Genomic DNA, 21,467 nt, shown 5'->3' with positions numbered 1-21,467 from the left:
CATACAAACATTTAATTATATATATATAGACCAAGATAACCTAGATTAATCCACCTAGCAGTGATGATGCTTAAAGGAATAGATCATATTTTTTCAATAATTTTCCATGTTTTTGAATTGATTAAAATGCATTGCCACCGTTTTTTAAACAATTTTTTTTTATCTAAACCGATTCTAGATAAAACGGGGCTTGGTAGTCATGTAGCTATCGCTTCTGCCTCAGATGCAGGAGGCCCGTGGGTTAAATTTCAGACCCGTTCAATTTTCTAACTTTGATCATTCTCCTTCTTTCCCATGTTCTAGCAATCGCTAAAATCCGCATGAACTTGTGGCAAGCGCAGAGGTATATTCGGCTTGCAGAGGCCGAGTGATTGTATCAACATTTGCTTTCGCTTCCCTTCATTTACTTGCATTCTTACGTGACACAGGCACCAGTGTGAGCTAACAAATGAGACCACATTGAAGATGGTTTCAAGTCCCAAACAAGCATCTGTTGGTTCTCTGTACAAGAACAGCTGATCTGGTCATAATGGAGTAGCAACTATGAGCAGTTAATCAAGCTCAAGCTCTTTACGATGATGTCAAACGATTCTAGATTAAAATGTTTTTCTTTTAATACATTGATCTCACTCCTGAGTCATGAAATGCGTCCTTTATGAGCTTGATGAAAACTGATTCAGAGAAAATGATATCAAACATAATCGCACGCTGGTAGACATAAAGAAAGTAGCGAGAATTGTAAAAAGTTCACTTTTTTAAGACTGGAAAGTAATGAGTTTTAGAATTTCCTACACAATTACAAAATTATTTAGGGGAGCTGCTCCTCGAATTCATATCATGTACTCAAATCAATACCATTAGAAAACAAAGAATCAGTGCGCAAATTGTTTTGTTTCTAAGTTTAGTGATTTTTTTTCAGCAGTGAGCACGCCAGATAACAACAAAACACGACACCAACTGAGCCTAAATTGCCTGTTTTGCGAATGTTATTGATATAGGAGCATATTATTAATAATGGAACAGATACCCTACACAACCTTTTTTCCACTTATATAAATTTTGTGTTGTGTTTCACTTTTTTTACAAACTTGGCCAACCTACCCAGCCCTGGGTTGGTTGCCCAATTTTTCCGCCGTATTTGTTTGTTCATAAATTTTTTCCTGATTTTTTTATGAGTGAACAAGTTTACAAATGTGTTCCAAACATGTATGTTTATGACAGCGAAAACTTTTTTTCGAGAAGCCTAACCAGAATCAGTACAGCAATTCCAGAAAGCAAAACTCGGCCAACCAGCTCCGGCATTCCCTACCCTACATTTATGTTTTATGACGTCAACATCATATTACTTCTGGATATTGCGGTACGTAACCTTGTAAAGCACATATGTAAACTCTGTTGTTTGAATGTTTAAAAAAATATTCACCAAAGTGTAATTCAAGGACATCGTCTCGCCATCTACTATATTAATCATTTAATATTAAGACAAATCCGTAGTTTCACATATGACAGATTTGTGGACTCGTCCGTCCACAGCTGGTAACCCTGAGGATCGCCACAACCATATGGGACTACCGTTCTAGTGATCTCGTCTGCGGCATAACGACGCCGACAGAATTTTCGTGGTCCGATTCTCTTTTCCGATCAGCCACACATATTGGTGCGTTTGATATTCTCCATTTAACGGGCGTCGCGTCAGCAGACGGGGGAGATGGGAAAATATTTTCACATTTTCCTGACTCTCCTCGCGGTGCCCACGTAATCACATGTGAACCAAACAGCAAAATGTGTGTAAATAGAGCCGCCACTCGCTGCCGACCTCTCGCACTTCCGCCATGCGAATGGCCTTACGATCGCAGCGAGAGACAGAAATCCGCGGCACTGGTCATTTTTCCTAGCACTTTTTCCTTCATGAGTGTAAGGAGAAAAACCCACTACCACAATCATCACCTGGCAGTAGCAGTATCATGCCGTTCGGATGGAGTAAACACCAAGAAGCGGTTTGGCCAACTGGCGAAAAATATCTCCCCTTCGGAATCTGACCGGTCAGTTTCTGTCGGGATTCGCAACGATACGGTTTGATCAGATATTTCTTGGAATATCCCCGTTCGCGAGTGAAAGTATTTGCTTGGCTGTGAAGCCGGACTGCAGGGTAGAATACTCTGGAAGCAACATCAAGTGCTGTGATTGAGCCTTGGTTAAGTGACTTTTGCACAGGTCCTAGGAAATGGCCACCATGTACCAGTACCGAAACCGTTCGCCGTCCTTCATCCATTTTGCACAGAAAAACGAGAACTACGATGAAGCACAAATTGCTTTGCAAGTAAGGACTCGGTTGCTACTTGATGGTTTTTTATTTATGTATACTATGAAATGGTGTTAATGATTATGGATTTGTGTTCCAAGTAAAAAGAGAAAAACATTTTTATCATCAATGAAGTTCAAGGTTACACAATGTTTATGTAAAACCCTGGTGCGTTGACAGCTCAGACGCCGATAATGGATCAGTGTCAGTCATGTGATACATGTGTCAATAAGATTATCTCGCAAATCATCGAATTTGTAGATGGTTTTAGCCTCCTGTGAAACATCTGATGTGATCAGAAAATAGCAAAGTTTTTTATTTTCATTTAAATGTCGATGATATATATGGCTACAGTTTCTTAATGAATCATTGAAGGTTATTTAAGCTATGTTACACACATAATTAATAAACACATAGCATGATAGATAAGTTGTGTTAGTTTAATTGTGCCGAGATCTCGAAAACTCCGTATATAAACATAGTACACATCGATAGAAATATTCGAAACATTTCCAATCTCGATCATGCCAATCCAAAGAGTAGTAGTTTAAAATCTTGGTCTTATATAGAGACGGGAATGGCCAGTCGGAGGATGTAAACCAGTGCCAGAGGGGTGTAACGGTTTGGTACAAACGCCCAGTCCATTCGCATGAAAAGACTGATTGCCAAATCAAGTGTTAAATAAGTTGGGTTGTTTTTCACATGGTAGGGGGAATGACGGCTTTGGCAGGTTTTGTTCTATTATTGTCAGGAGGGTTTTTTATGACTGATTTTGCTCAAATTTGGCCTAAGCATTCTTTGCATATCAAAGAATATTGTGGCCAAATTTCATAAAATTCGATCGACAAAAACCTCCTGCCAATAATAGAACAAAACCTGCCAAAGCCGTCTGCTCCCCTATAAGAAGAATTATTTATTACACCTTAATCCGCGTTTGCCCAAAATAAGACACAAAAGTGCATGGCAAGCAAAACAGTCAAAATGGACGTTGGGGATAAGTTGCGCCAAAAAAATGACCATCATGCCACTCGGCATTAGTTATGCCGCCATTATTATAATCTACCATAATCTAACCTTTGTTTGATAGTAAATTACGTTACTGCTTACTCCTGAACGGTTTAACTTCTCATAGAACTTTCGTGAGTTATTACTGTACCGCGCCAGTTGCTCCGTCTCTTCACGGTCTCGATCTTCCTGCTGGCGCTTTTTCCTCCGGAAAATCAAGTTTTGTCTGTCCCGCGCCCGTTTATATCGTGCCTCGTTCGCCCTCGTGCGGTATTGCAGCAATCTCGCCCATGCTGCATTCATCTCTTCCACTAACTGCTCACATTCGCCGTCATACCAGTCGTTTCTCTGATCCGGGGGCACCGTTCCAAGTGCAGCGGTTGCGGTGCTACCAATGGCGGATCGAATATCTCTCCAGCCATCTTCAAGAGATGCTGCGCCTAGTTGCTCTTCCTTTGGGAGTGCCACTTCCGGCTACTGCGCGTATTCTTGGGCTAGTCTACCGTCTTGTAGCCGCCCAATGTTAAGCCGCGGCGTCCGACTTCGACGCTCGTTGTACACCGTCGAGAGTTTTGAGCGCAGGCATACTGCAACGAGGTAGTGGTCGGATTCAATATTCGCACTGCGGTAAGTGCGGACGTTCGAGAACATGGTCGATTTGGTTTTCCGTTTCTTGGTTATTTGATCTCCATGTGGCCTTGTGGATATTTTTGCGGGGAAAGAAGGTGCTTCGGACTACCATTCCGCGAGAGGCTGCGAAGTTTATGCATCGTTGGCCATTGTCATTCGATACGGTGTGCAGACTATTCGGCCCGATGACCGGTTTATACATTTCCTCCTCCTGTGCGTTCATGTCACCGATGACGATTTTGACGTCCCGCAGTGGGCATCCAGCTGTGCGTAGAACGCTTTTTTATCGTCGTCGGGTCTCTTGAAGAAACGGTCTTTAATCCTCAGCTTACACATCCTTGCGTTGATTGGCTACCTCCCAATCACACGATGACGCATCTTACCCAGCACTATGAAGCCGGCTCCCAGCTCGTTGGTGGTGCCACAGCTTTGGTAGAAGGTAGCCGCTCGATGCGCACTTTTCCACACTTTCTGTCCTGTCCAGCAAATCTCCTGCAGCGCCACGACGTCGAAGTTGCGGGGATGTAATTCATCATAGATCATCCTGCCGCAACCTGCGAAACCTTGCGACTTGCAGTTCCATGTTCCAAGCTTCCTATCGTGATCCTTTATTCGTCGCCTAGGTCTTTGCCGATTATATCGAGTCGAATTATCTCTTATATTGTTCCTAATTATTGGTTTTCCAGGCGGCTTATTGAGCTTGCGCAAACTTCTTGTCTCGTCGGAGGGCCGTCGTTTCAGGTCTGTTTAGCGTCCCACCTAACACCAGAACTTGGGGTTGTGCGCTTTGAGCGGCACACGGTCGCTTTTATGGGGCCTACTTGCGGATACATGCAGCTTTTTATAGGAATTTAACAGGGCCCACTGTCAAACCCCACCATATCCTAGGCAAGCCCCACAACTCGCAGATGGCAGATATAACCCAAGCAGCACGAGTCATGCGAATCTGGTTGCAGCAACTCATTTGTAACTGAATCTGGTCATATATTAGTTACTGATCTATACGTAACATGTGTGCTGCTCGGGAAGATGAGGTATGAGTAACATTAGCACGAATAGCGATTTCCAGCTAAACTGAAACGATTAGTCAAAGTGACGATAAATCAGATGTTGTTTGTCCATTGCATAGAACTTTTATAGTATATCCGTGTCTTTTATTTAGCGTTTTGTTTTATCGCTTTTTTTATCCAGATATTACTCAAACCTCTTTAACCCTTTCAGGCCCATGAGGTCATATATGACCCCCTTAAAAAAATGAATGTATAAAATCGCACGATGATGAACACCGTATTCAGCAAAATAGCTTAAAATTAACTTCCCTATCAGGGAAAAATATACGGCTTGGGCGATCAGTGCCTCACGATAACCTAAAACGTCCAGAACACGGTGAAGTTCGGAAATAGAAAATATTAGATGAGTTACGAAACAAGCTAGCATTGTGACCGTAGATCGCAAGTTCTGAACTCAAGGACACTTCGGATGACCTAGTACATCAAAAAATCAGAAGCGTTGTGTACAAGACACGACCGCAAGGTAAACGTTGGACAACATAAGGACAATAACATTATTTTGGGCTTTTAATGGAATTTCTTTACTTGTCATAAGACGAGTTTGTACAATTCCATTTAATTCCACCACTTGTCAGGACAAGTAACATAAGTAACATTGCTCCGATTGATCTTTCTACCACCGCCGAGCGATTGTGTTTTGTATTTTCCAGAAATTTCTACTTGAAACGAGCTCGGTATAACCTTCCACACTAAAACATTCCGTGGCACCTATGAGAGGTCGTAGAGTTCTCTGCATATTTCTTAAGTAGATGTCCAACTAACCATCCTTTCCCTTCCTCAGCATTCGCAAGAACGTTGGCAGGACAGATCTGAACTATTGAAGAGTGCGTTGCGTCCCAAATCAATATCAGTAGTAACGAGTGAATGTGATGCTACTTTCACACAATAGTCCAGCTATTAATTTGTGCCAATTGCTCAATGCTAATGCAGAAATGTTTACTCAGGTCAGCTATATTTTGTATAGAATAATAGATTAATAATAGAATAATTGATTTATTTTCATTAATGCGAATTTCCAATCACTAAAGCCCCCTACGCAATGCAGCAGAACGTCGACGGAAACGACAAGATTTGACAATTAACCCATACTTTCTGTCACGACTTGCCGTTTACGCTGAATTGCGTTAAGGGCTTGACAGCGACAAAATCAGAATCTTGAGAGGAAATTTCACTTGACTGCTAGGGTAAAAGTTCTGTTAGTCATGGGTGTTCCTATACTCCATTGCACGGTGACGTCATCACCTCTCCGATCTCTTTCCCACCTGAAAGAAAATTAAAAACAACAGGACCAGCTCCTATCAAATTTGACAGGTAGTGGTCCTGTTGTTTTCTAATTTTCTTCAGGTGAGAAGAAGATAGAGAAAATCCGTGCAATACCCTATAGTTGCGGTAGTATAGTTTTTAGAGAATCTAAAGATTAAACGTAGCAACCCACATTGTTGATCAATTAGGTGAACTGTCATTATACGAAACGAGCGAAACAGCTTAGGAATACCATCGAAAACGGTAAATTATCCTCAAATACCTTATTTATTTTTGGCTCTTGCACCAATCGTTGCGGTAGTGTTCCTATAGTTGCGAGTCCCGCAAGAAAATAATAGGATTCGCAACTTTATTACCACGAATTAAAAAACACCGCAACAAATAATTGAAGAAATTTTAGGCAACAGTGAGATATTTCTTGGCGGTTGGGACATATTTCGCATGAAATGGTGTTAATTAGCTTTTGGGTGCACTCTCAAGGTAAGTTGAATGCAATTTCGATCAGGTGTAAGCGATTAAATAGTGATATCGAGTGCTTATCGCCTCCACTATTGGGTCTTTTGCCCTACTGATGCCATCCATTCGAACACATTTTGCAGCGCCTAACTCCGACGCCCACTCGTGATTCTGTTAAGAATGGCAACTTTCTGCTGCTGTCAAGCGATTAATTTGCACTTTGAAGAAAATGCTTCCCGGCTCAATCAATTTATAGAATAATGGTTCCAGTGACTTCACGGGAGTGTTCACTTCTAAAGCTTTTTAATTCGATAACCAAGTCACCCACGGAGTGCAAACATATGAGTTTCTTGTTACTACTTTATTGGGGGATGTATTGAAGTTTTTTGAAGCTGTTACTAGAACAAATCTAATACATTTCAATTCATGCGTTTTAATTTGCCATAATAATAACTAGGCGATAACAATACTTCCACCTTGCCAACAAGCATTTGTTTACTTTGCTCGATAGGTAGACGGTTTGAGATTTCAATAGGTGAATTTGGCTTCACTCTTTGCGCAATTCTATATATAATAGACTTTGGTTTTGGTGTACCTTCCATAGGGCACTGCACGGAAACATATCTTTCTATTTTGTTCCTCACAAATTTTGACGTTTACTGGCCTTATTGTTTTCTAATTTCTTTTCAGCGAGAAAGAGACAAAGTAGTCCGTGCAGTGCCCTATTGTAGTTCGTGCCCACGGTATACAGAAAACAAGGTAGGCTTGTTAGAAAAATGACACTTCGAATGTGACGCATGTTTTATCGCCACATGTTGGAGTACAAAAGTAAGCATGCTGCGACCGTAGAGCATCGTCTCGGTCCAGCTTGTGCGAAGATAGCAGTGACGTCACATGTTTACATTCAAACTGAGTGTTTACATACGTGATGAGCCTGCCTTGTTTTTTGTATGCCGTGGTTCGTGCCCAAGCAATACAGAGACGTTGCAGAGACGTTACAATAACTTTTATGCAACTAAATGTTGTCACATTTGAGTTGCTGAAACCAAATCAGTATGAGTTGTGTTACCAGGGGGTTCAGCTGAATAAAATATCCTTTAGGAATTCCGACGGGAAGCCTTTCGAGATACCGACAGAATTCCTTTAGGTCCCCAATGGGAATCCATTGGGGATTCCGACAATAATCCTTTTGGGACTCCGATATGAATCCTTCGGCGATTCCTACAGGAATTCTTTGATGATTCCGACGGAAATACTTTGAAGATACCGACCGATGTACTTGTTGACTGTTGCACTTCGTTCAAAGCAGGTCACGTTTCAGTTGAAATGTAGAGCCATTGAAGAAGAAGATAGTACAGAGTAGCACAGTTTGATTAATTTTTCTAAGGATATAAAAATGAACAGCTCCAAAAACATTCATTCTAATTGCCTGTACTGCCGATGAGTGATGGTCAATTGAGTTTTCACTGACACGCGCCGAAAAAATGTCTTGTAATATGAAGTTGCTTTCCTACGTCAATCGCGTGTGTACTAAATACATCGAACGAACAATCTCGATCATCTTCGTACAACGTGTGCGAATCATAAATCATCATTTTCATACCACCAAGCTGGACACCAACAAGAAAAAAAACGATCAAATTAACAAGTGTGGATGGAAACGTCTGAGAGTAGACATTGTGTGCGAACAGTCTGCTTGTACAAAATTAGGAGCGCAAGACAAGCCAAGGACATGATTATCCACCAAACGCCGTAATGGACGAAAATATATAATCCCACGTATGCACAGTGGAACTGTGCGGTAATCGACGGAGATTATTGGTTATCTTATATACAGAACGTCGGATATGCGCTGGTGGTAATATTCAACAAGCAGAACAGCTGGCCATTTAACGAGAAGGTAGTGAAAAATAGAACATTGTTTATTGGAGGAAATTTCAAGACAGCTGAATAGGATAGGTTTTGAAAATACATAAATTATGTTACACAGCTACAGCAAAAAAACACAAATATTTGTTTCCAGAATAGTTAGTTAATTGAACTACATTCCTAAACTTCATTTTTCAACAAGATATGCATAAAAAATGCTGTTTGCTATATTGTTACTTCTTGCATTAGGCTTTTAAAATCATATACATTTTTTTCATAATTCGATTCATAGAGTTATTCAAACAATTTGTGCTACATTTCCACAAGAGCGTGGAAAAGATGACCGTACACTTCGTATTTGCTATTCCGTGATTGATCAGATCAATCGCAAGAACGCTAGTATCTAAATAATTAATAACGGCGCTGGCCACGTCCCAACGGTCCATCGGGGGTTATGCAGACACTCGCCCACTGCAAACCGAGAACAGCTCTGCGCTCGCCACGAGTTCATGTGGAATTTTACTGTGATATGGGGGTTTGGTTCTACAAAGGTTCATCTTGTAAACAAGTTGCCCATGCGATAGAAATAAAAGTAAGGTGTGCACTAATTGGATGCAGAAACGAGCTTTCGTTCGTTTCGTTACTGCTAGAATTAGTAAAGTTTTAAGTATAGGATAGAAGAAGAAACTTTATGAAATCCATTACCTGTTCTAACGATTTCTAGAACATGAGAAATATATGTAAAGATACAAAGTCGAAGGGTTGAACCAACAACTACATAAGCCCTGCGTAAGTGTATTTTTTCTATGGAAGAAAAAAATCTTCTGACTGTGTATGTTGTGATAAAATACAACATTGTCGTTCTCATTGTTTAGAGCAGTACAATTTATTCCAAAAATGATGAACGTCTAACCGATGACAAAATCCAATCATTCGGTATGCTATTACACATTGATCCCATTAAATACCACAATACAAATAAGTCCTATGGTCCACAAACTAATCTCCCAAACAATTTAGGGGGAACAGTCCAAAATGCACCCCTTAAGGACGAGCCTCCCGGAATCCAAAACATTTGCATTTACTTTTGGATTCCTGGAGGCTTGTCGTTCAACTTTTTCGATGTTTTCACCAAGAAAAGCAAGAATACCTAAATGTGTGTAAAATTTCTCAATTGATGTGAAATGATGGCGAACGCATGGTTCATTATTGTGTCTAAACGGATAAAATGAAAATCTCACGGGGTGAGGTGAAAGAATCGCAAATCGTAAAATTTAAGTAAAAACGAATAGATTTTGCTCAATTGATCCATTGCAGCTCGATAATGAATAATTAATCATGAATTGTAATGGTAACATTCGTTCGGAAATGTCCTACAAAAGATTATACGAGTAAAGATATGAGTGAGGTCTTTTTGCCCAGCGGCTGCGTTTTGCACTGTTCTTCCCTATCAAATTTCCCCGTCCCGCAGTGACCTTAATTCTGTAAACTTGCCGACCTGATGAGACATAAATTAACTTTGCGTTATCGTAGAGATTTGTACCTTTCACAGACCAACCATCGCACAACGATTTGGCATTGACACAGATCCTTCCCAGAAGTCTTCGACAAAACATATACCTATCTACATTACGATTTCCTACACCAGTCTTTGGTGGTATGATTCTAAAATAAAACATCATTCTCTGCAGGAGAAAAAATGTAAACATTTTCGGCGAAAATAATTATATACTCGAGAATGACTAAACAATGACGCGCACGCATGAAGCCAACGTTTTCCACTTTTCTTATCTTGGAAGACTGTTGATCGTAACGCGCCGCCCGCAGAAGAATTGTTCAATAATCTGCAACAGAATATTCTCGGCCAGTTAATTGGTATGATTTTTTTTTGCATGTTTATATTTCGCACCAACAAGCGCGCAAGCACCGCCCCCATTCCCCGACTGGCAGAGCTATTTCGGGACAGGAGAGTAATTTACATAACTAAAAGCGATATTCAAACAAATATCGCTGTCTTCCGAGAAGAGAGTGAAAATCAAGAAGAATGTTGCGCATCTGTCAGGGTCACCGGCAGAGGAAAAAAATACAGCACGCGAATTATCAATTTTGTTGAATTACATAATTCTATGAGATGTTTTAAAAGGGAAGAAATAATGTTTACCTTGAACGGAGATTTCTCGCTATAGTCAACCTATCTTGATCTGCTGATGTGGTCTAGAGGAAGGGGGAAGGAAACAAAGACTGCTGTAACTGTAACTTAGCAGTAACGATTTTTATGTGTATTTTTACAATATAGCCAACTAATGCCATCTTGAAATTGTAGAAAATATTAATCATATTGATAATATTCACGTTTAAAAAAATGGTAATATTTCATAGCCGGAAAACTCACGAGGCGAAACGCCTTTATGCAGACAGCTCTTAGGAAGCAACGCGCCACGCGTCGGTGAATCAGCATTTTGGTATGGACAGTGCGTGGAGACGCGTAGTACATTGTAGTTTAGTCCCGCTAGGGCGTTTTGCCTTGCCGAAATGTTAGATTTTCATCAAAATGTGGAAAATTTCGGATTTTCCTACCTTCCTATCTACATATTCTTTTGCACCTTTTTCGCCCAATCTACATTATTTTAGTTCTAGTTAAATGCAATGTCAAAATCTACAACAGATTAGTTTTCGGGATATCCTGGCCTAATCGCAATAAAATTACACTACTTAAAGCCAATACAATGGGGACGCCTTTCAAATGGTGAAATAATGCTACGGGAGTATCGTACGTGTGTAGATGATTGTGACGAATCCGATTTCAAATCGGGTCAAGTACGAGACACTGGAGCCGGCCTTACAGTTGAAGTCAAAATACGTATCTGTGAAACTTACAAAAAGGTGGAATCTAAAAGTCTAAAAGTCTAAAAGTCTAAAATAAAAAGGTCGAATTCATTGTTATTTCCAGATATCTCATGACTTGATTTGGGAGGTAAAAGTCAATATTAATCTCTAATTTGGGAACGTAAGACGGATGTATCCAAGATCGAGATAGTTCTGAAATGAGTTTCACCAGGAAATCGTGGAAATAGGGTGCTTTCAAGGGTTTCACGGTTTTCGTAGCCGAAGGTACTATTTCAACAAACCAACATAGTTTTATGTCTAAACAAGTTAACTAACGAATCCCGTCGCAGCCCAAATATTTTGTGTAAAATTGCTTGTAAACAAATGTCCGGAGAAGTGACCGAAAGGAGATTTGAATGGCGCAAAATCAAATTAAAAATGTATCACCATTTTTCTATTCGAAAAAAAAAATTGTGTGAGGATCGAGGTTCTTACTTTTCGTTTCGGTGAGATTTTGGCGAGAAAACATTTTCAGTCGCTACTTTTTTCTCTAGAACAAGCCTGAAAGATAATAAAAAATCATGCCTACTGGATGAAATTCTTTTTTCAGTTTCACCATTCTTACGCCTCACTCATCTTTCACAAAAATTTTCAGTGCGCATTTATAAAATTTTATGACCGCAACGGGATTCGAACCCAGAACACCAACAAAAATGGCACTGGGTTGCGCTCACTCTAGCCACACCACCACATCGACTGCTTATTGGGGATAGGTTATTTGTTCCATAAAAGCTACTCTTGTTTGCATTGGTGAAGGCACGAAAAGGATGAAAGAAGTGAGAAAACGAGCAAATCAACTTTTCGCGGCACTGACAGTGAGAGAGAAATAGTTATCTCTCATCAGGCCTTTTTTCTTTCCCGCAAAATGATTTCTCGGCGAAAATCTGCGTGAGTGAGGATCCTCTGCTCGTGAGAATTAGGGAGCATTATCGATCCCTGGTGAGAATGTTTATCTCAGAAAAAACATAGAAAAATCGCACTCCGATATGGATCAATCCTGGGTATATGATCATAAGAGTGAGAATGTCAAAGCCTATAGAAAACTGATTTTATTACTGACGACAGACATCTAGATCTAATGTGTCGTTATATAAATATACATAATGCGATACGGTAAGAAGGTCGGCATTCCTTGTATAAGCCTACGAACGTGAAACTTTTAAATACATCGAAAAATGCGAAAATGGTGATGCTGTAGTTAGAGGTTTTAGGCGTCACGCCGAATTCCATTTTAGCCGGCGGCGTGAATCGGCTTGACAATTTTTGTTAAACCATTTTTACGTTTATTTCTTAAAGATTTTTTCTAACGGTCGTTTCCAAAAGATCAACCTGAAAGTCTATTGAATTTTTCCGGAAAAAATCTGATGATCTTTTCAGAAAATTCTCAAAGATTTTACAGAACATTTATTTGGAAATTATTTTCGGATTTTTCACGGAACTATTTTGAACTTTCGAGAATTCTTTGGAATTTCAATGGTTTTTTGGTCTGGTTTTTGGTTTTTCAATGGTCTTTTTTCCAAAAGAAATTCTTCGGAATTTACAAGATCAATTACAAATCAGAATTTTTACAGGAAAATCTAACAAATTTCTGCAGGAAAATGTTTGGATTATTCACGGAAGGTTCCTGCTGTTGATTATCATTCGAAATTTACATAGAAATATCCGCGGGAGACTCCAAAGAGTTTTCACAGGAAGTTCTCGCGTGAGATTGTTTAAAGTGTTCTAATTGTGCGAAATTTTAATTTTAAATTTGTTCCAAATTCATTGGAAATCTTTTTGGATTTTTTTTTCCCGGATTTTAAAAAGGTATTCTTTGAATTTCTACGAGAATCATTCGGGAATTCCATGGGAAATTATTAAAAAATGGTAAGGGTCGTTTGGCCAAAAATTATTCGGGGGAAAGACATTTGGCCGAATAAAACATTAAGCCGAAAGTCGTCTAGCCGTATTGCATTTGGCAAAGCGACAGTCGTTAACCCTAACAGGTCGAAAATGCCATTTTGCCGGAATGGTCATTTGACAGAATGGGCCATTAGGCCGTAAGTGTCATTTGGCCCAACTATAGACACTATAGGTTCCATAGACGAGCGGAGGAACGGTTGGGTCATTTCGATTAAGTGTGTTTTTCCACTTTTTCACAGTGTACCACGTGAATTTGACGTCACACGCTCCGTTGCTTGGATTGCAATCGTGACGTCATGCTCGTTTGGCTACACTAACTGACAGTTCGTTTGGCTACACTCGCCTTCGCCTCAGCTCGTCTATGGAACCTATAGTGTCTATAGGCCCAACGGGTCATACTCCCAAATGTCAATTACTGAAAGGGTAATATGATCAAGAATGTCCACCCGTTTGGCCAAATGACATTTTCTGCCAAATTGCCCTTTCTGTCAAATGACCTATTTGGCCAGAGAACTTTTGGATAAATGACCAGTCCAGCCGAACTACATTTTTGACCGCATGTCCATTTCGGCCAAATAACATTTTCGGTCAGATGGGTTTTGGCCTATTGATTTTTTCGGTGAAATGACATATTCAGCCAAACTCCTTTCGGCCTTATAGCCTTTGACCAAATGGCTCTTTCGTGGTTTAGACGAAAGCCATTTGTCCGCCGAAAGTCATTTAGCCAAATTTCATTTGGTCGAATTGAACGCTCCTTCGGAACGGTAATCAGGTCGACAATGGTTTGAACGAAAATGTCATTAGGTCGAAAACATTGTTTGGCCTTACAGGTTATGAGACTGAAAATTCCGTTTGGTCGGAACTTAAACTTGAACTTCATGACCGTGCGTTTCGTAGTTGCTACTCCGTGATTGAACAGAACAATCGCAATCAATGGATGGAGCATGGTTTTGCTTTCCAACCTCAATGTGCACAGTCCGAGAGATCTAAACTTTTCAATGGTCAATTACGGCGACGGCCCAGTCCTTACGGTCATCGGGGATTGGGAGGAAATGATTATGCAGTCACTCGTATACCTCTGCACTTGCCACGAATTCATGCGGAATTTTATTGGAATTTAGTTGGGGTTCTATGACAGATGTTCGGCTTGTTAATGGGTTGTCAATGTGATAGGAATTAGTTGTTTACTTTATAGGAAACGAGCTTTCTGTTCATTTTCAACTCTAATAGAAGATTAGAATAGTTAGTTGAAGGTATAGTAGAAGATGGAAACGATATGGAGTAGTGATTGAACCCTTGACCTCCTACGTATGAAGCAGAAGCGGTATCCATATGACCATCAAACCCGTATCCGTTTGGTCGGAATGGTTGTTTGGTCGAAAAAGTCATTTGACCGGACGTGTCGGAAAGGTTTCCGAGTGTTATTCCTGTTTTGCGCATTTGGATAGTAAATCAATTAGTACGCGATTGAACGTGTACTTAAAGAGTGCGCGTTTGATGTTTTCTATTGGACGCAGAACGATCGAGCGTTCATATAACCGACTGTCCTTTTCCCGTGGGGATCACAGAAATGCAGAGGATTCCTCGGTCTCTTGTAGCGATAATTGTCCCCCTGTCATAATAATGTTCTTAACTTCCCTTTTCTAATCCTAAATTGACTGTGAGGACGTGACCGTTATCGCTATTGGTCTTGAATTGACGAAACTCCAAAGCATGTTCAGTGATAATAGTTTTGTAATCCCAAGGACGACTGTTCGATTGGTTTGCTGTGCATCGGATGAACGACTTTTTTCACCAATTGTCCGCCTCGGCCGAACGTTACTTTTGGCCGAATGTTCATCTCAGCCAACCGATTTTTTCAGCCAAAGGAATTGTTTGACCAAATGACCAAATGGTTAGATGGGCTTCGGCCAAATGGTTTGTTCGGTCAAACGCAGGGCTGGTAGCGACCGATACCGCTCAAAATAGTGACTTTAGTGACCAAAGCTGATGAAAAAAGGGACCAAATAGTGACTTTCAGTTTCAGTTGCAAGTTCGATCAGACGAAATCAAGCGTTTTTGGGTCGAAGGATAATCTTTTTTTTTTGTAATTTGTGATGGAAAACATCTTTCACTCACCACTCTTTTCTCTTAGAACGAACTCAAAAGACTAAGTAGAATTGAATATTTAATCTCACGGATATTTTACTCAATACCAGTCAAAAGCAGGACTACTCAAAACTATAAGTAATGTTGCGAGCAAATCATTTTTTTACGCCACTGGAAGTGCTGACCCTACATTCCCAACAAACAACGACAAGCTACAAATAAGCATCTAGGTTGAATTATTGTTTATTTGTGATCTTTGTAGCTGAATAAAATGGATGCTGAATAATTTGCTAGACAGATTTCATTTCAGCATTTAATCTAACTAATATTCGACATGGCCTATTTATTTGTTTACTACCTTTATTTGAAGTCGAACTTACGTTTTAGTTTTATCACATTTCAGCACATTGGGGAAGTTTAACAATGTACTGAACTAATGATTTTTAAAGTTCTCTATTCGACTATGATGTGATGCTCTGAAAGGGTGGTTGAATTGAGTTTGAATAGTAAGTTAATAAGCAGGCATTAGACATCCTTCTTAACCTTTGTCCTTCCTAACCATTGGATTTCAAATTTATCTGATCTATCGCACAGTGGGAAAAAACATGCTTTTTCAGTTTGAGAGAAAATCTGGGATCTACCTAGATCTGGGTAATTTGATTTATAGAAAAATAATGATTTATTTTCAAGACATGCTTTTTATTTTCGTGATTTTTTTAACTGCCGGAGATTAAAACGAACAAAACTGCTGGAGCAATAAAAAAAAATCATGCATTCATGCGGAACTAAATTTACTAAAAGCCGGACATAACGCCGTTGAATAACATCGGAAAATTATTGAATCTTTGATGTGTGGAATCCCAATATTATCGCATGGATGTTGATCTTTATTGCGGCGAAATAATTGAAATTATCTTAGCATTTGACAATCATATCGCAACCGATTATCAAGAGATTCTGAGGAAGGCCGAATATACATTGATTTTATTTTCATAAATTCATAAATAGCATTGGGGACGGATTTTATTTTATCGTTTATCGACATTATTTTTACGTATTTTTCCTAGTGTGCGCTGGTTATGACTGGTTGAACAATGGTTGAAATAAAAAAATGTACAGTTATTAACAAACTGTAGTTTGACAGATGGACTTATTGAATAAGAGTCCAATTATGATTCATATTCAGCAATAAGATTATTTATGTTATGCATTGAGTGAGCCATATCTAACCAATCAAGGATGGCGCGGATGACAACGTTACCGGCGGATGATCAAATGACAGCAGTTCGAGACCCGATTTAGGAAAATTTTAAAATGATTATATGAAAATAGCAATTGCTTCAAAATACGTTCATTGAAGATCTTACTGATGTTACCTTCTATGCGTTATTATTTTCGAAGAATTCACATGTAGCTGAATTGAGGCTTAGTAAAATGCTTATTAAAGGTTTGACGAATCAGTTAATAAACTTGTTTTTCAAAATGAGATGATGTAGTTGTATAACTTCGCCAAAATTGTGTGAACAAAGCTTGAACAGAAGTTGTGATAAGAAATAGTACAGACATAATTCAACACAGCGCTGAATTAAATCATCACACTGATGTTAGTTCAACTAGTGAATGTTTGTTGGGTTGGCTCTTCTTCTTCTTGTTTCTATTTTGGGTGGTGCTTTATTTTGTGCACACACCCACCTAATTGGACCGGCATCGCAGGCCATATGTCCACCTATCTCTACTTTATACTCCGGTGGAGTTTACAATCATTGCATGAGCTCTTCTTTATCGACATGTTTTTGATGTTACTTAAATGTGTCTTACAGTGGTAAGTATTTGTTCGATTTTACGTCCGTAGACTTTTCCATTCCCCCCCTACATTGACTTGCGTTCTGACGTGGCAGGCGCCAGCGTGACCTTAACAAATGAGCCTCTGTGCAAGAACAGCTGACTGGTCATAATAGAGTAGCAACTACGGGCAATAAATCAAGCTCAAGCACTGGAAGTGAGCAAATAATATAGACCTGTTTTTCTTTCCCGAAAAATGATTTTTCGGCAAAAATATGCGTGATTTGTCGTAGATGCCACAGAAGTTTTTGGAATTTTTAATGCGAAAGGAACAACAGTACGGATCGTTTTAGTAGAAAACGAAACAAAAATTATGAAGATTCAGGTACAACGGACCTGGGATTGAACGCTCGACCTCCTGCTTATAATGCAGGACAATGCTCTCAGAACTTTTCAATATTTTTCTTCCAAAATACGCATATTTTCCTATTTGCTTCGTGAACGATTTTTGCTATGAAATTCGACAGCGCATGCAATCTTCAAAATTGGGGAGACTTGATCTCCTTTCTATGATATCTACTCAATAAAATTTTTTTTAGAGCCAACCCTCCATTACATCTGTCAAATCTACAAAAGAAATAGCCGTTTGAGAACAGTTTTAATTTTCTTGAATTTTTTCGCCAATTTTTTGTATGGATGACTAATGAGGGATCAAGTCTCCTCATATTGAGGTAACAAATTAAAATCCAAATATCCTGAAATGGATCAATCAAGGTAACTCATTTTGCACTCACCGCATCAAAACAACGGCGACACTGTATACACATATTTCTATTCGTGTTGTTTTGACTGAACATGTCTACGGTGGCTCGATCTGTTCGTTTCATAGTTTTTGCTTATTGATTGATCCATTGTGGTGGAATGTTGGCATTTTTATCAGTGAAGATCATTTAGCATATTTATGGCTTTGGGCTGTGAAAAAATGATAGCATTTGGCCATTATTGGAAAAAGTTGTTCAAATTTTGCGTGGCAACTAAGTACATTTTTAGGAGAAACAAAACACCGTAAATAATGGAGTAAATAAGGTTGTCAATAAAAAAAATCATTTGTCTAGAGGATCTATTATAAAAATGCGCTATTAGGAAATATTAATACTTCTTTAGTTCTCGGTAAAACAGGGGAGAATCAAGTCTCCCAAGGAATCAAAACTCCCCACCCCACCTTCCCCTACTGTATAAAGTTTAAAAAAAAAATCGAAATCGGCAGTTCCTCTGCTTCCATGACTGTATACAAATTTATAAATTGTGACGTAAAACACCTTCAATAAGCTACATGTAAAATGCTACTAAGAGCAGCTAGTTGAATGGCTGGCAAAGTTTCAGAGCGATCAGTTTTCCAAGATCCGTAATTTCATTTCCGCCATGAACAAAGCATTTATTTATTTAAAAAAATCTTAGTCAGTAGTCTCAAAATAGTTGAAAATAGTGACTTTTTGTGAGAAAAAGTGACTTTAGTGACTTTAGGTCGAAAAAAGAGACTTTTTAGTGACTTGCCCGAAAAAAGTGACCAAGTCACTAAAAAGTGACCCGCTACCAGGCCTGCAAATGACATATTCGGCAAAACAGTTTTCGGCCCTGTGGCCTTCGGTCAAATAGCACTCTGCCAAATTACTTTTTTCCGTTCAAAAATTCTATTTCAATGAGAAATACCGAAATCCGTCTAAGTTTTTAAAATACCTGTTCGAAATTTCAAATGCAATGCAGGTTTCAATGAAATTATTGTTATATTCACAAGAAAAATCTCTGGAGTTTAAAAGTATATTACGTTGGAATCAATCGGTAAATCCATCGGAAATTCGGAAAAAATAAAGAAATTCCCGGAGAGATTCTTGGAGACATTTCTGGTGGAGTTCTCGAAGAAATTCCTGGTGGAATTCTTGAAGTACCGCAGAATTTCTGGAACAATTCTCAAAGAAATTCTACAGAATTTCCGAAGGAATGGTTTAGAAATTCTGGAACAATTTTCCTGGATGAGATGAACCAGCCATAGACTGATAATTTCAATGACAAAAAAATCAAATAATCTTGAATTCTTGGGATTCTCCAGAATTTGCAGAGGAATTCGTCGGAATTCCCAGAGGAACACATAAAAAACTATATCCTGAAGAGTTTACGTATTATCAATTATGTGCTAAGTACTGAATTTTAAATCCTGGTTCTTGTTGGATATAAGAGAAGTATCAAATCAGATCGGTGCACAGGTATAATCAGTGGTGGATAATATGTTCAACAGAACATACAAATTGATTCCATACGCCAGATAATCCTTCTATAATATACCAATTAAATGAAAAACGAAACTTACTTTTGATTTTAACAATTTGAAGTAGTGCGTAATTTATCTGTGTAGCAACTTAATTATTGCAATCTGCACTCTCTATAAATACAATTCAAGGTTAGGCAAATATCTTTTTTCAGAGTAGCCCGACCCTGTTCTTCGCTCACTGCTTCCCACCGGTCGGCGATTTATAACCACTCGAGGTGAGGTTGATGATACCTTGAATCACGCGGTTTTCAAATAAAAACCCTCCTACGTTGTTGTTTGTACGGTTTTGCTAACAAAAATGAAAATACATAATCATCACACCATTTCAGATAAGTTCGTGGCCAGCTACCACACCCAACGGGCTACCGAGCTTCCATCGAGAATGAACTATCAAACATGTGTGATTTAAAACTTTCTCTGTGTTCTTTTTGTGTTTTTCTCTTCTACTCAATCCCATTGCAGCCATACCGAACTACTCCGCTAGTCCTTCCCGGTGCCAAGGTACCGAAAAAGGATGTTCTACCAACAGAATCCTACCTCAGACACCACCCAAACCCAGCAATGCGCGCACCACCAGTACATGACTTCACAGATTCACTGTTGCGACAGAAGGTAATCTAGAGGAGATGAAAACACTTTTTTGAATAGCAGAACACGACGCAATTATAGACGATAAAACCCATACAATTAATTTAACCTATTTTCTTCAAATACACCCCCCTTCTTTCAACAACGAAACAATTCGTACGAAACTCAATTCTAGGCCGCCGAGACCATAATCCACCGTGTCGTAGGAGAAGAACCACCCAGTGGTCCAAAGGTTATTTCAATCGTTCCCAGCTGGCACTGCATTGTTGGATGCGGGATGATTTTTTGAATTTTGTTTACGTTTGCTCAACTGCTTCTTTCCTACTATTTTCGTTCACTACTCTCAATGCAATCGATCAATACTACGCTTTTACCACATGAAAATCACCAAAGACGAAACATAAATCCACACGTTTACTACATATGCTACCGACTGGCGCGTGTGGATGCGTTTTCTACATTCTACACTATACTCTGCAACAATTTTACTATCTTTTGCTATGATTTCCATGCTTTCAGTTTTCCACGGATTTGGTTTGGTACAATTCATGATTGTTTTTGGTGTTTTATGAAACAACAGCCATGTTTGTTTAATTTGTGCTTGAAAATTTGTTCCTTCACTGTTCTTACTTTGACTGTGCGAAAGGCTGTACTTTCGGACGTGGTACGCCAGTCTTTGAAATGCGTTTTGAACATAGATTATTGTCCCCCATATGGTTTGACTTAAATTTATTTTTTTATATTTTTTACTTTTTTAAATCCGAATCCAGATTGTACACAAGCAATTCAACTCCCCGATTGGACTGTACTCAGATAGCAATATTGAAAATACCGTCAGAGCAAGCGCGCCACAGCCCCAAGCCGTGCCGTAAGTATCCGTTACTAGAATATATTTTTATACATTCTCATCATACCACATCCTGATAAAAGCTGATCAAATCTTAGTTGCATATCAATTTAAGATGATTCCAATTTATCGGTGCGTTTGTTTTCACTGTTTTCAGTGCAAATATGTCTAATTGTTAGTAGAATAGAATATTGCGTCGATAGTCTAATTAAATATTGCGTGAAATAGAATTCAAAAGTTTGAAGTTCAGATAACCTTTACAGTCTTGCCCACCAAAAACACGAGACGCGACTGTCACTGTATGCAAAGTTCCATTGGCGCTTCCAGCGACTGTCGCTGTCTCGCGTGTGTTTTGGGGAGCCTTAAAAGGCTGTAAGGTTCTCTAAGCTCTTAACTCTTAAATTCAAGTCCTCAGATACTATTTTAGGGATATCCCTGCCTGCTATTGACCAT

General features: G+C 39.2%; 2 protein-coding genes across 12 annotated transcripts in view; one reads left to right on the top strand and one right to left on the bottom strand.

Annotated features, from left to right (window-relative positions):
• The window catches only part of LOC134211421 (peroxisomal targeting signal 2 receptor), a 358,938-nt gene that overhangs the window by 279,707 nt on the left and 57,764 nt on the right, over positions 1-21,467 (bottom strand). The window lies entirely within an intron of this gene.
• The window catches only part of LOC134211418 (PDZ and LIM domain protein 3), a 122,346-nt gene that overhangs the window by 87,384 nt on the left and 13,495 nt on the right, over positions 1-21,467 (top strand). For 4 of the 8 annotated variants that reach the window (XM_062688246.1, XM_062688247.1, XM_062688245.1 and 1 more), the window contains 3 exons: positions 20,042-20,191; positions 20,343-20,399; positions 20,938-21,035. In XM_062688246.1, coding sequence (XP_062544230.1) covers positions 20,042-20,191; positions 20,343-20,399; positions 20,938-21,035 — 305 coding nt within the window. The remainder of the gene's footprint in view (positions 1-20,041; positions 20,192-20,342; positions 20,400-20,937; positions 21,036-21,467) is intronic. The other 4 variants (XM_062688249.1, XM_062688250.1, XM_062688251.1 and 1 more) reach the window with 2 other exon arrangements.

This window comes from Armigeres subalbatus, chromosome 2 (assembly GCF_024139115.2).
Source record: "Armigeres subalbatus isolate Guangzhou_Male chromosome 2, GZ_Asu_2, whole genome shotgun sequence".
Classification (NCBI taxonomy): domain Eukaryota; kingdom Metazoa; phylum Arthropoda; class Insecta; order Diptera; family Culicidae; genus Armigeres; species Armigeres subalbatus.
The sequence above is the reverse complement of the archived record's forward strand: the minus strand, read 5'-3'. Positions and strand labels throughout refer to the sequence as shown.